Source organism: Pituophis catenifer, unplaced genomic scaffold (assembly GCF_029215685.1).
Source record: "Pituophis catenifer annectens isolate HBS135680 unplaced genomic scaffold, rPitCat1.0.hap2 SCAF_1, whole genome shotgun sequence".
Taxonomy (NCBI): Eukaryota; Metazoa; Chordata; class Lepidosauria; order Squamata; family Colubridae; genus Pituophis; species Pituophis catenifer.
In genome coordinates this window covers 197,628,354-197,647,780 of record NW_027256881.1, presented here as the reverse complement: position 1 = coordinate 197,647,780, position 19,427 = coordinate 197,628,354, and the positions used below count along the sequence as shown (strand labels likewise).

The 19,427-nt window shown below is 38.4% G+C and overlaps 1 protein-coding gene across 1 annotated transcript in view; it reads left to right on the top strand.

The window, feature by feature from the left end:
- MYO3B (myosin IIIB) overlaps positions 1-19,427 on the top strand; it is a 226,414-nt gene that overhangs the window by 94,419 nt on the left and 112,568 nt on the right. The window contains exons 12-20 of the mRNA XM_070956912.1: positions 1,446-1,529; positions 3,018-3,220; positions 5,892-5,990; positions 9,242-9,356; positions 10,466-10,592; positions 11,663-11,873; positions 13,322-13,469; positions 14,180-14,333; positions 18,368-18,456. Of these exons, the coding sequence (XP_070813013.1) occupies positions 1,446-1,529; positions 3,018-3,220; positions 5,892-5,990; positions 9,242-9,356; positions 10,466-10,592; positions 11,663-11,873; positions 13,322-13,469; positions 14,180-14,333; positions 18,368-18,456 (1,230 nt within the window). The remainder of the gene's footprint in view (positions 1-1,445; positions 1,530-3,017; positions 3,221-5,891; positions 5,991-9,241; positions 9,357-10,465; positions 10,593-11,662; positions 11,874-13,321; positions 13,470-14,179; positions 14,334-18,367; positions 18,457-19,427) is intronic.

The window sequence follows — 19,427 nt, the reverse complement described above, 5'->3', positions numbered from 1 at the left end:
AAAGAGCAGTGTAAGTTATTGAATGTTGTGATGCTATGTTCTTCATGTTTTTAAATCATTGCTCCGTACTAGTGTCTTAACCTGAAAGGGTTAAATGTCACCTTGTTCCAAATTTGATATGTCACATGGAGAGAGCCCAGCCAAGAGAATGGCTACTATTTTCACAGTGGTGGCCATTTATATGATATGAGGTCCAATTTGGCCCTTGCATTTTTCCTACAACCTGGCTGACTGGAGTGTGGGTACAAACTGGCCAGCACAGAGGAAAACCTATGTAATTCTAGGGAGTAGTCCATGTAAACGAAAACTGTCCTAATATTGTCAGTTCCATAGTGACTGTTATGAAATTATCACCCAGTTGCATTGTTTGAAACAATCCCAGATTATTAAGGTTGTTTGATTCACTTCCCCAATTCTGCATGCCATTTCTTCATCAAGAGCAGCCAGATCGAGACACTGAATGCTTCAGTGGACAAAACAAAACAAAAAAACAAAACAAAACAAAACAAAACAAAACAAAACAAAACAACCCGCTAAATTTTATTGGCAAAATAGTTGATTTTCTTGTTTGTCACTTACTGTACATTCATTATTTAATCAGAGTCTAATGTCACTCATATATAAATACTAGCTGAACGCCTGTGCTTCGCTACGAAACTATGTGATCGGGCGTGATAAATTGACACAGCGTGAAACTTAATGTAGAATATGTAAATCCGTAGCATCCTTAATATAAGGCAACTGGCAGTTGGAATAGAGGGGGAGGGAGAGTAGAATATGCCAGCCTGCAGGCCTGATGAGTCATGCGCTGGTCACGCCCACGCCCTGTTTAGCAAAGGGGTAGCATCAGAGCATGTTAATATAAGGCAACAGGCAGTTGGGACAGAGTTCTTTTCAGAGGAGGGGGAGTAAAACATCTAACTCATTAGCATCAGAGTGTGTGAATATAATACTGTATATGAAATATTAATGATCTGATGGTCATTTCGAAAAGTCCTTTCTTAGCGAGCACCCAGAAGCCAAGAGGAACATACATGCCATATTTCAAGTTTGTAGGCTTTACCGTTCTGAAGATTTTATGATGAGTGAGTGGTATTTGGCTTTTATATATATAGATATCCTGCAGGTATATTTGTAGAAGGGACAGAAATCCTTTCTCACTGAAAGAATTTGGCAGAAATAAAAATTCTTTCTGTATTCTCCATTATCAGCAGGCTAGATCGAATTCAAACATATGCATTCACATATGTACTGCATTTAATACTTTCAACTGGGCAACTTTGAATGTTCGTTTTATACTCTGCATGATTGTTCAACTCTTCAAAGAAAGTATAATTTAAGATAGCTAAATGTTTAATGGTATATTAAAGCACATGAAAATAGGGGTGAAGGTATATTCCTTGAGTTACCAATTATGCATCTTCTCTTCTGTTTTGTACCATCAGTGCATAATCATCAGTGGGGAAAGCGGTGCTGGGAAGACCGAAAGTGCCCATCTCATTGTGCAGCATTTGACCTTCCTGGGAAAGGTATTTACTGACTGTCACATAACTCAAATTATAATACTGTGAAGTACTGGCTGCATTTGCATGCAACTTTAAACTGAGATTTAGTGCAGGGTTGAGCAATCTCTGTCTCAACTGATTATACCAGGTTTCAATTCTCTCTCACCACAGGCAAGAGGGGCAGGCTGAGATTTGTTAATGTAGAATTACCTGGAGGCCACAGGTTGCCCCCTTGCTAATTTGGCAATTTTCCCTTCCCATTTCAAGTGTATCTTGTGACAAGGTGATTGCAAGCTTCTGCTTCTATTTTTTGTTAACTTCAGTCTCAGATCCTGTGTTAACGCGTAATGCCGATAGTCCTCAGATTACGATCACAACTGGGATGAGAATTTCTGTGGCTAAACTAGGCAGTGGTTAAGTGTGAATCACACCTGATTTTACAAACCTTTTTGCATGATTGTTAAGCAAGTCACTGCGGTTGTTAAGTGAATCAGGCAGACGTCACGTGATTCTGGCATCCCCATTGACTTTGCTGATCAGAAGCTGGTTGGTAAGGTGACCAATCGTCCTCCTTTAGGGAGGACAGTCCTTCTTTTGTAAGTTCTGTCCTCTCTCGAGTCCTCCTTTTCAATATTTAAAGACTTATCTGTAATCTGATGCTGAGTCGATCCGTTGTGTGTGATGTGACATATTTGTATTTCACATGACGATTCATCAAGGCTCGGTACAGTGCAGCAAGATGCAATTATGAGACACATGCGCTCCGCACAGGAGAATTGTTTTGAGAGAGTGTGCCATGTGCAAGAGTGCACCGCCCGCAAGTGGCTTACCAAAACACGACATGGCACACATGCATGCATTAGACTCACTTCTGTGAGTCTAATGCATGCCTGTATCCTCCTTCTCATTGTAAAAAAGTTGGTCACCTTATGGTTGGGAAGTTTTCAAATGGCAATCACATGACCCTGGAATGCTGCAACCACCATCATAAATATGTGCCAGTTGTCAAATGTCTGAATTTTGATCATAATTGTGGGAGGGTGCTACTACAGTTGTAAGTGCAAGGAATGGTTATAAGTCAACTTTTTCAGTACAGTTATAACTTTGAACAATCGTTAAATGAATAGTTGTAACTCAAGGACTACCTCTAATATACAGAGAGTTTTAGAACAAAAATTGAAAATAGGGCAGGGTATTTACTTATTTAGTAGGTTTTATGTATAATAAAACAACTTTTTAAATTTGTATTTTCATTGGGTTATATCCCAGAGAAATTAGGAAAGGTTCTCTTCAGACAAATTTGCACAAAATATCAATAGATAGATAGTTAATGCTGGGGTTTTTTTGTGTTCTTGTTTCTTATTATCTTGTTCCTGATTGTGTCTCCTTTTCAACTGCTTCTTGCTGACGTATTCACTTTCAGTGCAGGGTGAGAATAGGAAAGTTTTAAACGGATATGAGGGCCACATAATTGATAGAGGAAACTTCTTGTGATCTTTTCTGTTTATCAAGGCAAACAACCGTGCTTTGCGGGAGAAGATCCTCCAAGTGAACCCTTTAGTCGAAGCATTTGGGAATGCCCACACTGCTATCAATGACAATTCTAGCCGTTTCGGGAAATACTTGGAAATGATGTTCACACCAACTGGAGCTGTAATGGGAGCAAAGATCTCAGAATACCTGCTAGAAAAATCCAGAGTTATAAAGCAAGCCTTGTAGGTATAATTTTGGTTGTTCTGTTTAAAATATTGCTCTTGTTATAAATTTGAATAAATATGTTACCTTCAACTGGAAAGGATTGGAGACGTTTAAGTATGATTTTGGCTTTGGTGCATTAATACCTGTCCTGTGCAAATTATTTGGAGAGGCAATTTGCAAAGGAACCATAATGCACCTTGAAACTCCTGCTTGAAGTGCTGAGGTGCCAATCGAGGTCTAGAGATGACTTCTGTGCAACTACACGTATGCCAAAGCAACTGGGAAGGGCTTTGAAGGAGTTGTCTAAAGGATGTAGTCATCTTGATCCCTGGAACAGCAGATTCCAATATATGATGCCTTCACTTTATGAAGCACCCTTCCAAATGATTCTAACAGTCCTAATTTGGTATATGGAGTAAAACTATAGAGCTATATACATTCAGTTGTCAATAATCTTTTTTGCATTCATACAGAAAATGGATGGTTGCAAAATAAATATTCTTTTATTGAAAGTATTTAATTTAATTTTGGTTGAACATATTTGTACTCTATGTGCTCTAAAAGAATCTCATGGTGAGTTATATTCTTATCAAATAAACAGGGAAAAGTAAGACCTAAAATAAATAATTTGATTTAATAATATCATAATAATGGAAACACCTCAGAAATGTGCTTATGGACAAAAGGCATGGTCGGGTATTGAATGCTAAGTTTCAGTTTTGAGAATAGGAGGCCAAGTTTTTATTTGGTACTGAAAGATAGATTTCTTTGGCACCAGGATGGCCTCCATGGAAAGGACAAAGCTCAGAGATATCTGGTAGTAAGGCCCAACTACGAAAGATATAATGAAATAAATGCTAATCATAACTGTTCAGTTCCTCTTAGCAAGTTACCCCATCAGATTAAGGCAAATAACCTGAAAATTATTTATTTGTCTGGTTCCCATCTTTCCTGCTGTGTGAAAACAATTAAGCTGAATAGTGAAAGACTATATAATTTGAAGATAAACCGAATGTAAGTTAAACTTAAGTAAAGTAAATCAGTGGTTCTCAACTTGTGGTCTGCAGACCACTGGAGGGGTGTGTGATGTTGTCATAGAGGGTCTGCAAAGGCTTGAAGAAGTGTTATGATTTAAATCGTGAATTAAGTCTTGGGGGTCCGTGGCCATGGTCCATGGCCACAAAAGGTATGTAAAAGGGGGTCGTGGTGAAGAAAAGACTGAGAACCACTGCTGTAAATGATTGGGTTTTGTTGTTGCTGATCTTAAACACTTTTGTGCACTGGGATGTGATTCTTGGGTTCTATAAGTCCTCAGGTCTAACCTAACATCTGCAGAAACCCAGTGAGCTCTCAGAAACTCTGTCCTTGCTCTCTGTCCTTTCAATCCAGGGTTCAAAGTACTTTAGGGGAGGGATCCCCAACCCCCATGGGTTTGCATGGACCGGCACTGGTCCACAATATGCTAGAAATTGGGCCACACAAACAAGCAAACCCTCATCCGCAGGATGCAGGCAGCACATGAAACCACGCCCCCTCCAGTCCACAGAAAAACCTCTCTCCAGGGAACCAGTCCCTGGTGCCCAAAAGGTTGGGGCAGTGGTGGCTTTCAAATTTTTTTACTACCAGTTCTGTGGGCGTGGCTTGGTGGGGGTGGCATGGCATGGCTTGGTGGGTGTGGCAGGGGAAGGATACTGTAAAATCCCCATTCCTTCCCCAATCCAAAGAGCCTTGGTACTACAGTGGTTTAAAGCACCCTGTTATTAACACAGCTGCCTGCAATTTACTGCTGGTTCGAATCTCTCCAAGGCTCAAGGTTGACTCAGCCTTCCATCCTTTCTAGGTAGGTTAAATGAGGACCCAGTTTGTGGGGGCAATAAGCTGACTTTGTATAAATATACAAAAGTATGAAGGCTATTGCTTAACGCACTGTAAGCCGCCCTGAGTCTCCGGAGAAGGGCGGCATATAAATCAAATTAAAAAAAAAAAAATCCAGGGGAAGGTTACTGCAAAATCCTGATCAGCTGGGACTTAGGAGCAGAGAATAGATGGGGGCGGGGCCAGTCAGAGGTGGTATTTACCAGTTCTCCAAACTACTCAAAATTTCCGCTACCGGTTCTCCAGAACTGGTCAGAACCTGCTGAAACCCACCTCTGGCTGGGGGCCACTGCTTTAGCATTTCCCTGGAGGATTCAGAATTAGATACACCAGCCTTTATCAATCCAGTATATTGATTTTCATAACCCTTCATTCAGGCAGTATGGCCAATAGTCAAGAATGATGGAAAACAAGAAAACTCAGTATCCAATTTTAATGTTAAAAAAAATTAGGGTTAAAAAAATTAAGGCTGTCCCATCACAGCTCATAAGAATGGCAATTGACTGAGAGAAAGGCAAAACTTGGTTTTAGACTTGATTTCTTAATAACATTTCAGAATCTTTTTTTCCCCTCCTGGTGGCCTTCATTTATTCTAGATGGAGAATAGAACTCCATCACCTCAATTATAGAGCAGAGACCTGAGACTGATGGATTTTGCAATCTGGACATCTGGATTTCTTTAGGTATAAACATATGTGGTTTGGGGGAACTATTGCTTCCTGAGACTGTTTTATATACTAGTTGAATCGCTCAGGTTAAAGATAACATCTTATATTTATGCTCTACAGTATAGTAATTCTTTTTTTCTAACAGAGGAGAGAAAAACTTCCATATATTTTACTACATTTATGCTGGTCTTTATCATCAGAAGAAACTTTCTGAATATAAACTCCCTGAGAAAAAGCCTCCCAGGTAATTTTTGCTGACTTGTGTTTATTGCTAGTTATAACTAAGTGTTAAATAGCTGTTTGTTTTGGTGAGAAGTTTTAAAGTCTGCCTTAATTGTTCCCCTTGTCCTAAAGATCCACGGTAGTCCTCTCATGTATACAACTGTATAGGCAAGAAGAAATGCTATTATTTATATATGGCTTAATTAAATTAATAAAAAAAAAGTTCATCTAATTATAGTTTTGCCACACTCTCAAATTGAATCTGTTTTCCAAAATGGATGATTATAAAGTTAATGGTATGTATAAGCATTCTAGACAAACAAAGCCAAATGAATTGTTTTAAATTGGTACATTACTATTTGGGTAATTAGCAATATTAGGCCAAATTTTGCCTTCGGGTATTATAGTTTCTGATCTCTCGTGGAGCTTGCCTTGCTCTCTCCCAACTTTGAGACTGACCCAAAATTTACCAACTGTATTTTTTGAGTCCTCGTTTTGAAAATAATAGCACCAATTAAAACGACAGCCTATAATATGCTGGTCATGATGGTTAGTAATGGGAAAAGGAGGTAAGAATGAGAGGTTAAAAGTGTCTCTGTACAGTCTGCAAAATAATATATTTTCAATTCTTTGCAAGGGCTTGTTCTTCTAATATTGGTTTGCTCATTAGACTTCTACCTTTCATTTAGAAGCTTAAGGCAGCATATATAATAGTCTCTCTTCCCATTTTCTCCCAACAATAACCCAGTCAGGTAGGTTGAGCTGAGAGTAGGTAATTATACTAAAGATTGCATTTGTCGATTATACAAGAAAATGACAATATCTAGGAAATAGCTAGATATTTATTAGGATGCTGCAATCTGAATTGAACTGATAGGTACTGTACAGTATATGTTAGCATAATATATGCTCACTGATTTAGTTGAAATAATTCTTTAACAAAGTTTAATCTGACCTTTTGGCTCAGTCTCAAAATTATGTGTAGGTTTATCAAAAGGGATTTGAGCCATGGATTTGACTTAATAAGCAGTCTTATTTCTTTACTTTCCAGAAACTATGCATTGTGAGGGGTCCTTAGTGCTCTCTGAGCTAGGCTGTTTTCTTGTGGATGTTTCATTACCCAAACTAGGTAACATCATCAGTGTTAATAAAGAGTGGGGTTGGTTCTCAGTTTATATTCTAGTAGTGGCTTGCCCTGTCAGTATTGTTGGGGGTGGTACTAGGGGTTCTATGGTTGGGTTGTTTATTGTTGGCTTGTTTGGCAGTTCCTTGATTGGGGTCTTGTTTACTTGATTGTTGGTCTGATGTTAATTTGTGGAGTTAATCGATGCTCATCTGGTTACTGATTGCTGGTGGGGAGGTGTTTTGGGCTTTTTGTTCCCTTTTTGGCTTGTTTATTTGTTTATTTATTTAGCTTATGGCATACAATGTCAGGGAAATCTACACATGCCAGACACAATGCTGTCCTGACAGCCTAGATTTCTAGTTCATTCTGTTTGGTGCTTGCACGCCTATCCTTGATGCACTGTTGGGGGTGGGGGACTACTTTTACATTAAGAGCTGAGGTGGTGCAGTGGTTCAAGTGCAGTACTGCAGGCTGCTTCAGCTGACTGCTAGCTGCAGTTCAGCAGATCGAATCTCACCGGCTCAAGTTTGACTCAGACTTCCATCCTTCCAAGGTGGGTAAAATGAGGACCCAGATTGTTGGGGGCAATATGCTAACACTGTAAACTGCTTAAAGAAGGCTGTAAAGCACTATGAAGCGGTATATAAGTCTAAGGGTTATTGCTATTGCTTTTAATTAGTTAGTGGTGCTCAGGTTGCTGGCTCTTCCAGACTCCTCTGCTGGTCTCGCCTCACCTAGTGTTGTGATGTCTCACGTATGGCCAGGTCCAGTGCTGGCTTCCGCTGTCTGCACACATGAATGCAGCTAGGTATTTTTTTTCCCACTGAAGTGGTCCCCATTTATCTACTTGCAATATTGCCTGCTTTCATACTGCTGGGTTGGCAGGAGTTAGGAATGGAGTGATGGGAGCTCAGTGACAGGAGCTCACTCCGTCCATATACACTTTTGGTATACTTAGGATGTTTTGAAAAGCTTTAGTTGAGTTGTGTGCTACAGTAATTCCATGTGGTGGTAGAAACATTGATGGTTTCTGAGATGTTCTTGATGTATGGCAGAGTTATTCTTTTTAGGGCTTGTGTTGGTTGTGCTGTGTTGGGTTGAGCATGTCACTGCGTTTTTTTGTATTTGCCAGCTGTGCTTGAATTCTAAGACTTACCGTAGCTGATCAGAACTCTTATCTCTAAGCTAACTGCGCATGTCCACATTCTTTCATTTTCTTCTAACTTTCTTTGTTCGCCTGCCAAGAGGTATGGCAGGAACGCTGCCAAGATGTAATTAATTAGCTAGTAAGATGTTTTTACTTTCTTTATAATAAAATGTGTTTATTAGAATATATCTCGGGTTTATTTTCTTAAGGTATACTTGCAAGGAAAGGCCACGATCCATTCTCTAATCAAGGTGCAATTATCCAAAAGCAGAATGGGATTAATTGCCACCCTGACAGAGCAGTCAGGCATTTTTTGATAAAGTTGCATGGATATCCATTTTGTTAGAATATGTTGTATAGAGGCTCCTTTTTCTGCTGTTCAGGGTTGCTGCAGCAAGTTTGTGCTCGCCTAAATATAGTTTTTACGCGGCTTCTCTCGTGAGAGGTTGGGTTGTTGGTTTGGTAGTGGAGCACTTGGTTGGGGTGAGTGGTTTTTCTGTGCACTTATATTTCTTGTTTGCAATTGTGGTATCTGCTGATTAGGGTATCCAGGAAGGGTAGTGAGTTGTTGTTTTCATCTTCTCTGCTAAACTGGATTCCTTTGAAGATGTTGTTGACAGTTCTGTGGTGTTCTCTAATTGGTCCTTTTTTTATTATGGTGAAGGTGTCATCTACATATCTGATTCATATTTTGGGTTGTAATTGTGGAAGCTCTATATAACTTCTAGATCTTACACAATGACCTCTGCTATAAATCCTGAAAGTGGTGATCCCATAGGTGTACCTTTAATTTGTTGGTAAGTTTGTCCATCAAATTGGAAGTATGTGGTTAGGCAGAGGTTTAGGAGATCCATAATCTTGGGTGTTTCAATCTTCGTGTATTAATTATGTCAGGGGAACTGTGGAGCAATATGGTCATAGATTCTTTGGCTAATTCCAGACCTATGGACATGAAAAGAGCTGCAATATCAAATGAGACTCAGTTATGTATTTTACACAGGTATATTGAAAATGGCACAGGAAAGGTGATGCATGATATTATTAATAAAGAATCCTATAAAACTCAGTTTGAAGCAATCCAGCATTGCTTTCGGATTATAGGATTTACTAAAGAGGTAAGTGATGACTTTTTTTATATAGTTGACAGAATAACATTGGCCTTGCTTTAAAAAAAATACATTTTTCAGTGAGCAACTGAATCAGTAGGTGGCTGCCAGATCAGGTTTGGATAATTCTGTGTATGGCCTGTAGAATACTTTTTGTGAGAGTAGAACTATAATAACAGTAGTGGAGTGATTCACTAGGGTTAGAATTACTAAACTTGAATCAATGCTAGACTAGAGGAAGAAGAACCAATAACAAAATGTAAATTGCCCCAGAATCACATAATTAATTCTGAAGCCAATAGCAATAATAAAACAAACAATAATAAAAGTTAAGTTTTCTTAATAATTTAACTGAAAATTAGGCATTTTATCGGGCAACTGTATTTAGGAATACAGTTTGAGAAACTCATCAGTTCATGATCCTACCAGTCTTTCCCCAAATATACCAGATCCCATCTGGGCTTCTTCTCTGATGCACCAGAATCTTGTTGAACTCTACCTTTGATGCTCACATTGCAGTAGGATATTTCAAGGATCTGCTTGGCACCATGTTAGCCCATTTGTTTTATTTATTATTTCTTTATTGATTAACTTTGTTTGCTGTCCATTTTGCTGCAAGGCGTCTCACAGTTAGGCTAATTTCTTTTATGAACATAAAAAGTGGTATATGAAGAATGAAACCAGTACATAAAACTGATATATAAAGAGTTAAAATAAACATTATATCACTGCTCTGAATGAATGAATGAATGAATCAATGAATGAATGAATGAATCGATCAATCGGTCAATCAAAACTGGCTGTTAAGAGGCTGTCAATCTAACATAGGATTAGAAATAAGATAGAAGTACACATTAAAGTAAAAAAAAAGATATGAATCCTCTAAGACCATGAAGTGTGACTGCATTACGTTAGCACCTTCCAGCTTTTGCAGGGACCAAAAATGGTAAGGTATTGAATGTACATTATAATCTGAGAAGGATAGTATGGCTTGATGCGTTTGGATTATGGAATTATATTCAAACAATCTGTCCTCAGAATGTATGTGTTCCCCAAAGGGTTGTGCTGTGGTGGTAACCTGTTAAAGTTTATAGTTCTGACTTTCCTACCATTTTCAGGAAGTGCATTCAGTGTATCGCATTTTGGCTGGGATCTTAAATACAGGAAATATCGAATTTGCTGCCATTTCTTCACAACACCAAACTGATAAAAGCGAAGTGCCCAATATGGAAGCCTTAGATAATGGTAAATATTTTGCTAACATCTCTGAATTGTCCTAATGCAGAATATGATCAGGAAATCTAATTTCATACCCGGTGGCTAGCACTTTGCCCCAGTGATAAAATCCATTTTTTTTTACTACCGGTTCTGTGGGTGTGGCTTGGTGGGCGTGGTGTGGTGTGGCTTGGTGGGCGTGCCAGGGGAAGAATACTGCAAAATCTCCATTCCCACCCCATTCCAGGGAAAGGATACTGTTGTGGCTCCGTTGCCTGAGCCTGAGCTATCAACAGATGCAGACTCTGAGAGTGAGGGAGAGGAGTTGGCAAGGCCTCCCTCTCCAGGACCCTACTCTCTGGCAATGCCTCCGGAGGACACCGAAGGCCAAAAGATAGGCTAAGAGCCAAGCACGTCCCCGCAGCCACAGGTGGACAGCGACGAAGAAGATAAGTGCTGGCTGGACCCTCGGCAGAGGCGCAGGGAGAAGCGTGCGCAGCAGAGGGGAAGGCGTGCCAGAGATTAGCTGAGTCACTGGACCACACCCCACAGGGTATAAATGTGGGTGTGGTGGCCGGTTCAGTTTGTGATGAGCAAAAACTGGAAATAATCCATGATCTCTGCGTTACTGGACTTTGCCTGCTTTATCGGACTGCATTTGGATTAATCCTTGTATTGTTGAAACTCTGCCTGTTATATCGAAATGCTTGCAGTCTAATCTTTGTTTTGTGTGAGTAAAGTCTGAATTGGCAGCTAGCCACTGGGTTGCTGCCAGCTTTATCTTCAAAGAGTCTTGTCGTGTGGCTTATTAACTCCGGGCCGTCTGTGGGGGTGCATGTGTGGTACGGGGACAGAACCGATACTGCAAAATCCCCATAACCTCCCCACTCCTGAGGGAAGGATATTGCAAAATCTCCATTCCTACCCCACTCTGGGGCCAGCCAGAGGAGATATTTGCCGGTTCTCCGACTACTCAAAATTTCCGCTACCAGTTCTCTGAATTGCTCAAAATTTCCGCTATCAGTTCTTCAGAACCTGTCAGAACCTGCTGGATTTCACCCCTGCTTTGTCCCCCATTTTACAACATCCTTGTCTTTCAGCTGCTGTGCTGCTGAGCATTGGCTCAGAAGAACTTCAGGAAGCTCTCACTTCACATTGTGTTGTCACAAGAGGTGAGACCATTATCCGAACAAATACTGTGGACAAAGCAGCTGATGTACGAGATGCCATGTCAAAGGCCCTTTATGGCCGACTCTTCAGTTGGATTGTAAATCGGATTAATACCCTGCTGCAACCTGATAAAAATATATGGCAAGTTAACAGTCAATACCTTACATATTTACTTGTTGATGCCTGCATATCTCTTTTTATTTTACATCAAGAGTTTACTGTTTGTTTTAGATAATGCCTCAAATTGGCTTCCATGCATTTTTGTTCCTGGGACATTAACTCCAGTGTTTTCAAAAACTTGATTGGGATTTAACTAAGTAGGTAAATGGGATTCACTGGAAAGATACTAGAAGATGTTTTAATTATATTATCTTTTATCTTCTCCTATTTTTTCTTTTTGTTATCTTCAGCATAAAGTAAACTTTTAAATTCAGTCCCAATCATTAACTTTTTGTGCTTAACTATGCCTAATTCAGCAATATCAGTATATCCTTTGTTCAAAAGTTTGGTAATTCTGAGACCAAAAGTAAACCCTGGTTGGGTTGGAGACAGGGGTGGGTTCTACTTACCTTTACTACCAGTTCGCAACAGGGCCGTGCGCATGCGCAGAAGTGTTCTGATGACGTCGGGGTCAGTGGGTGGAGCCTCCCGCCGGTTTTACTACCGGTTCTATAGAACCACTGCGAACTGGGAGGAAACCCATCACTGGTTGGAGAAGCCTCTCAGCTAAGAGAAAGAAGCTTTGCCAATGAAAGACTGAGCAGATTAGTCCATCAACCCTCTAATTATCCTGCAAGGGCAAGTCAGAAGCAACTTTTGAATCTGGTGCCCTTTAGTTCCCTTGAAAAGTATCTGGATCAGTTCCTTTTTCCATGCCAGCTTGGCATTAACAGAATGATTTTTCCCACCCATTAATTCCAGCAGAAGGGAAGCTAATAAGGATGAATTCGTCTTGGCTGGCATGAACCAACATGTCTTTGAGAATGATCTACACTGCTAAGAACTGCTCCATGGGATAAACAACCTTCCAGATTTGTAAATTTCACTTCCCATCAGCTCCAACTAACACGACCACATATAAGACATTCTAGAGTGTAGGAATAAAGTTGTAATCCACTATATCTAGAGGGCACAGGTTGCTAGTGTCTATTAGGTGTTCTGTAGATTTAGCTTAAAGATGTCTAATTTCTAAATTAATTTCTAGTTAATTAATTAGTTAAGCCATAGTTAAGTTTGCTAGGAAGGAAAAATTCATTGTAATGTTTACCTATGTTTGTAAATGATAATTTATTAGGAGTGTGTATATTTTTGTATCTGATCATTTCCATACTAATGATTTATTGCATCATCATAGGCTGCCCACATTACTGTTATTTTGGCACAATGATGGTTGAATAATCTAGAAGATACTATAAATCACTAGTGGAGAAATGAACTTTTTTTTTCTTTAAGGCATTCATATTTTCAGTGTTAAGTTTTGTCCCTGAAGAAAATACTTATTCTGTTTAATACCTTACTTCACAGTAGTAAGAACAACATATTATAGTATCATATTTGATATTAATTTTTTGGGTTTCATTTTCAAACAGCAATGCTGAAAGTGGAATGAATGTTGGGATATTGGATATTTTTGGATTTGAGAACTTCACAAGGAACTCATTTGAACAGCTGTGCATAAACATTGCAAATGAGCAGATCCAATTTTATTTCAATCAGCACATATTTGCACTTGAGCAGGTAAGCTTTGATTGACTCGATAGCAAATTCTGCAGGCTCGGCTTGGGACTTGTAAGACCAATGAACCAAAGAAGATGATTTTGGTATGAAGTTTATGACTTCATTTGTCTTCTGTGAAAATAAATGTTTTCTCAGAAAGGGAAAAAGCTTTTACTATATGAATTTATTGGACACACGTGCAACTTCTATATACGAAAACAATATTGTATATAAAAATTAAAATATGGTATCATACTAACCAATGCATTTGTAATATATTATTTTTGTATGCAGTTTTGTGCTGTTGTGTTGAAGAAAAGAGACTTTTCCCCCACAAATCAGTAGAACTGAAAGCAACATATGAATTTTAGTTATGTGAAGACCAGGAACAAATGTAAAGCATTTCCCAAATAGTGATTTTAAAAAAAAAATCACTGAACAGCAATGTGTTGAAAATTGCTTGCCTTATTCTTTTCTCAGCTTTGCAACTAGATCAGGAATGTCAAACTGGCAGCCTGCGGGCCAGATGCGTCACGCACAGGCCACGCCCAGCCCAGCTTCGCAAAGGGGAAAACATCGCAATAGATCACATGATGGCAATGTGACGCCACGAGTTTGACACCTAGGAACTAAATGAATACAAAAAGCCAGACTGCTGAATATAGAATATTCCCAATATTCCCAAATACCATAATGATATTTATGACTTATTAACTTTTGTAATACTTTAGATGGAATATCACAATGAAGGAATTGATGCTGTCTTGGTGGATTATGAAGACAACAGACCACTCTTAGATATGTTCCTTCAGAAACCAATGGGGCTACTTTCTCTACTGGATGAAGAAAGCCGATTTCCCCAAGCAACAGACCTAACATTAGTTGGTATGACTGTTCAGAAATCCCAAATGGTTACATATATACACAGAAGAAAAAACCAAGAGAACAATTAGTATCTTGTATAAAGTTTAAATCCAAACTGACCGCAATAAACTCTCAGTCAAATGGTTAAATTGTTGAGTATAATTTTATAATAATTATAGATAGACATCTTCTCCATATAATAAACTGTTAGTTATTACTAATGGAAGCAAGTGGATTCATATCAGTTCAGCTGATTTGTGAATCCAAACTCCATCTGAGAAGTATCTGCTGATTAAGAAATTCCTGAATAAGAAATTACCTATAGAGAGAATTGAGCCTTACAGCAGAGCTTCTGTGAAACTGGCTACATAGCAAGTCCCAGCAGGAAAAGATAGTCACATAAAAACCCAAGGAAAAAAATCCTACTCCCATTAGAAATAAACTATGGTTCTTTAGCACTATTATATGTCTAGCTATGTAAAAAATAATTGAAAGAAACAGCTTAAAATTATTTTGTAACCAATATTTAGATTGATGTGTCTTTGCTCATTAGGCCAATTGGTATTTATCCCATTGAGAAAGATATTAGAAAATTAATATTTTTCTAGAGGTATCAAATAGGGATGTATGGACAGTTTTCCAAAAATTTCTGAATGCAGAGACTGGATGATTCAAAACTACTCTGTCCTTCAGTAATGGAATCAGGAACAAGGATTTTGGCTCCTTGTTTACTCTGTTGGCCTACTGCCTGCACTTCACCTGAGATGTAGTAACTGCTTGGTGCCCATTTTGTGCTAGCGATCAAATACTGGGAATTTGCACAATTTACACTATACGTCTGCTAATACTGGAAGTAGAATTCCAAATTTCTGTTTAAACAAACTTATGTTTCAGTGGAAATAACTAAAAAAATACCACATTACATTTTTCTGTTATTGGCTGTGCTGAGATCTTTTGCTTTAATCTCTGCATGCTTTGTTGAATGTCTAAAATGAAACAATTATGATAAATCAACTGCAGAAAAAAAAGTTAACAAACATAATAAACATTTAGTAAAGTTGATATAAGCATAAAATATTAGAGGTTTTTCTGATTATTTTGAATTTTCCCTCTATCCACAAACTGTTTTCAGATAACTATGGAATTATGGTGGCATAACAATTAAGAAAATAAAGTAAAGACTTGCAAGTTTCTACTTAAAATTTATTTCTTTAATATATTAAATGGTATTCTATTAGAGAAGTGCTACTTTATTAGGGTACTCTATTTTTAAATCTCTTTCTATCATCAGTACTATGGAAATAGTAGTAACAGGAACATACATTACAACAAACACAAAAAGCTATATGTTTTGAAGGTTTTCTTATTATATATTGATACACAGGAAACACAATAAAGTTTAAAGAGTCATTATAAATATTGTATTTGTGCTTCAGATTAGAAAAAATGTAAGAACACTTGATGAGTTTTATATTAGGCTTACAAATTAGCTTGAAAAAAATGACTACTTTTTTACTTGTGGGCTCAAAAAGCAAACTTGTGTTCCCTTCCTTCTTTCTGCCTTAAGTGAATAGTTAATTCCATGCATATCCTAAATTATCAGTGTTTCAACATTACAACTGTCTTGATCTTATACTATGCATATATCATTTGCTACAATCTAAAACAAGAGCAGCACCATTAAAAGAAAAGTAAAACTATTAAATAAAAAAAAAACTAAATTAAAACGATGTGCTTTCAAAGTAAAGAAATGAGAACATTTACCAAAGGAATTTCTTGTATGGTTTAGGAGCAATTCTGGAAAAGCCATTCCCATAGACCCAGTCAGCAAGCCTTTCCAAGATAGGTGTTTTCAGAGGGATTAGTCCTGTTCATCTTAAATTTTGAGAAGTCTATGATAAATGTTAAGACCATTTCTTAGGACTTCTGCACAGCTGCATTAATGAGTGTTATTCTAGTCTCTGAATTGGCAAAAAAATATGCTAGCATAATTTGGATTTCCTGGAGCTGAGTTCTAATTTGCTTTAGTTCTTACATTTTTAATGCATGGCAGTTTAAGGGCAGCAATTGGTAGATTCTTTTGGCTTTATTTTCCCTTCTCACTCAGTGTGAGCAGCTGGTGGCAAAAACTGCTAACAATTGCTTTCCTTAAAATGCAGTGAGTTGATCATGGACAAATGCCTGGATTGGTGCATTAGTTGCTTTTCAAGTTGGCTAGGTCAGGAGTGGGCAAATGTGGCTCTTTTACAACCTGTGGACTTCAACTCCCAGAATTCCTGAGACAGCCAAGCTGGCTCACGAATTCTGGGAGTTGAAGTCCACAGGTTGTAAAAGAGCCACAACTGCCCACCCCTGGGCTAGGTGATAGGTTACCAACGCAGAGATGCTTTGGCTGCTTTTTAACATATCTTCTGGAAAACAAATAGACCGAAAATAACCAGTTGATAGACAGGTAGTATAGAGGAGAGTATAGAACAGAGTGTGAAATATCTTTTATAACTTAATCTCAGCCTACCCTCTATGCCAGGGTCCCCAACTTCCAGTCCATGGACTGGCACTGGGCCATGGCATGGCATGCCACAAACAAGCGAAACCCCATCTGTGGGATGCAGGCTGGAACCTGCATGTGAAACCACACCCTTTCCTGTCTGCAGAAAAACCTCTCTCCATGAAACTGGTCTCTGGTGGCCAAAAATTTGGGGGGTGCTACTCTATGCCACCAATCTGTCAAGTGGGCTACCTTTGGAAATAGGTCTGCTGTTCTGGTAGATAGGTTTATCATCTTTAGTTCCCAAAGCCTCTGACCCCCTGCTACCAGAATTAGGAAAGAGACATATTATATTATCTGTAGGTCAAGTCTTGTATTGGGAGAAGATAGAAAACACTACTTTAAAAATAGAACAAGGCTAAAATTTAGAGTCGCCTGTAAAACAGTAAACCGCAAACACAGTTAGAATATCTTCTTTGTACCATGGCTAGCAGGTAGTGAGAAACAGCCTTTAGATTAAGCTGAGATTAGTATATGTTTCAAACAGAGGATTATTTTAAATACAGCACTGTATTCTATAAACTTGGTCACACAGCTACAGTACCATGCAACTGGAAAGGTAGCCTGAGAGGGCTTTTCACAAAAATACAAAAGAAAAAAATAATTTGCCTATGTTGCTGAGCTAAATTAGTATCTTACATAAACGGCAATAATGAATAATATATTTTTTAAAATCATGGAAAATACGTAATAAGCAATATGGGCTGCAACTAGTATTCAGGGGAAAATAGTTCCGATTATATGGTCAGGAGGAAACTGATTTGCAATCCAAACAATGGGCCATTTTTAATATTTCTAGTTCTTATTATTCAGAAAGAAAATACAATGTAATTCTTGTTATTCAGAAAGTAAATACTGTGTGTGTGTGTGTGTGTGTGTTTCTCTCTTTAGCCAAGTTCCTCCTACATAAACCAAGATTTTTATGCAGCCCTAGTTCAGTGAAATCACAATCCACTAGTTTCTAGGCTTTTTTTTTTCTTTAGGCAGCCAGCAAGCACTCTGCTGCCCAGCAGTCTCCTTAGTCTCCCAATGGGCAGCAGAGTGCTTGCTGGCTGCCTGAAGAAAAAAAAAAAGCCTAGAAACTAGTGGATTGTGATTTCACTGAACTAGGATTGCATAAAAATCTTGGTTTACGTAAGAGGAACCTGACTAAAGAGAGAAACACACACACACACACACACACACACTAAGAATTGTTTTTGATTTCTATTTAATTTATTCCTTTCATCTATTTTGGTTTCTTTCCCCTTTGAAACGATACCCCAAATATCTGAATTTGCCTTGCTGAGTAATATATGAGGGACTCATTCTTTCTTGAATTTAGTTAAATTTCTATTTTGAACCTACTGTATACCTGTTCTTTTGCCATTGCTTTATATGCTACAGGTTTGGTTTCCCAATCTGATATCATCAGCATCTTATCTCTTTTCCAATTTGAAAAGATTTGTCCTTGCAGCCATCAAAAGAATGGTCCATTAATATTGTTTTCTTTTTTTAAAATGCACAGATAAATTTGAAGATAACCTGCGATGCAAATACTTCTTGAGACCCAAACGAGTGGAGCTCTGTTTTGGCATTCATCATTATGCCGGAAAGGTAACACTTATATAACTTGCACTAAATTAAAAATGTAATAAATGTCCTTAAATATCCCTTCAACAACTTTTGGATTTTTCTTCCCTACTTAATCCTTTTAATGAGTTTACATTTTAAAATTTAGACACTGTTTTACAACCCATGGTATTTGATGGCCCGTGATGGCCAATAGAACTGAGTTGGAAGGTACAAGGAACTTCAGGTGTTCCCAACCATTTGGCAAGGCATTGATGCTAATTCTTAATTTAAAATATGGCGGCACATCTATAGGTGAATTCTATGGTGTTGCTGGTCCTTTCCCACCTTATCTGTTTCCTGGAATTGTAACTGTTCCTGTCACTGCCAATTTCATGAAGTGCCTTGTTTCTTTAAGGCTGAAGACCACAATCTTCTCAGTAGAGAAGTCAAAGCATCTCCTGCTTAGTTCCTTACTTTATGGTTGCCAGGGTTTACAAGGAACAGAGTATTTTTTGAGGATACTTTTGAAAAGTTCAGTTATCAGAGAACTTTGAACCAGTCTATACTGGAGGATCTCTGTGTCTGGTAGGTCATACAGATATAGGGCCTTCTGCAAAATCAGCAGTGGTTGCAATACTTAGAATTCAGGAGAAAAACAAGAAGCAAAACAAGATGGAGAGCAGAGAAGTTTAACTTTTCTTGTATAGCAAGTTGTACTGAGATTGCTGATGAGGGAAAATGTTCCTTTGGGTGAGTGAGGACGCAGCAAGCCAGGCAGTGAGTGACAACAGCTCTTTATTGTAGGGTGAGAACCGAGCAACTGACCTAGGGAAACAGCTCCCTTTATATACCTTGCAGCTGTGGTGGTCAGCCAATCAACTGAGGGTCAGTTAATTCAAACTTCCCGCCAAACAAACCTATTTACATAACAGAAAATAGTTGTGAGTGTATGCATATGAAAATAAGTAGACATAAATATGACTAAGCACTACACAAAGCCTTAGAGGGAAAAG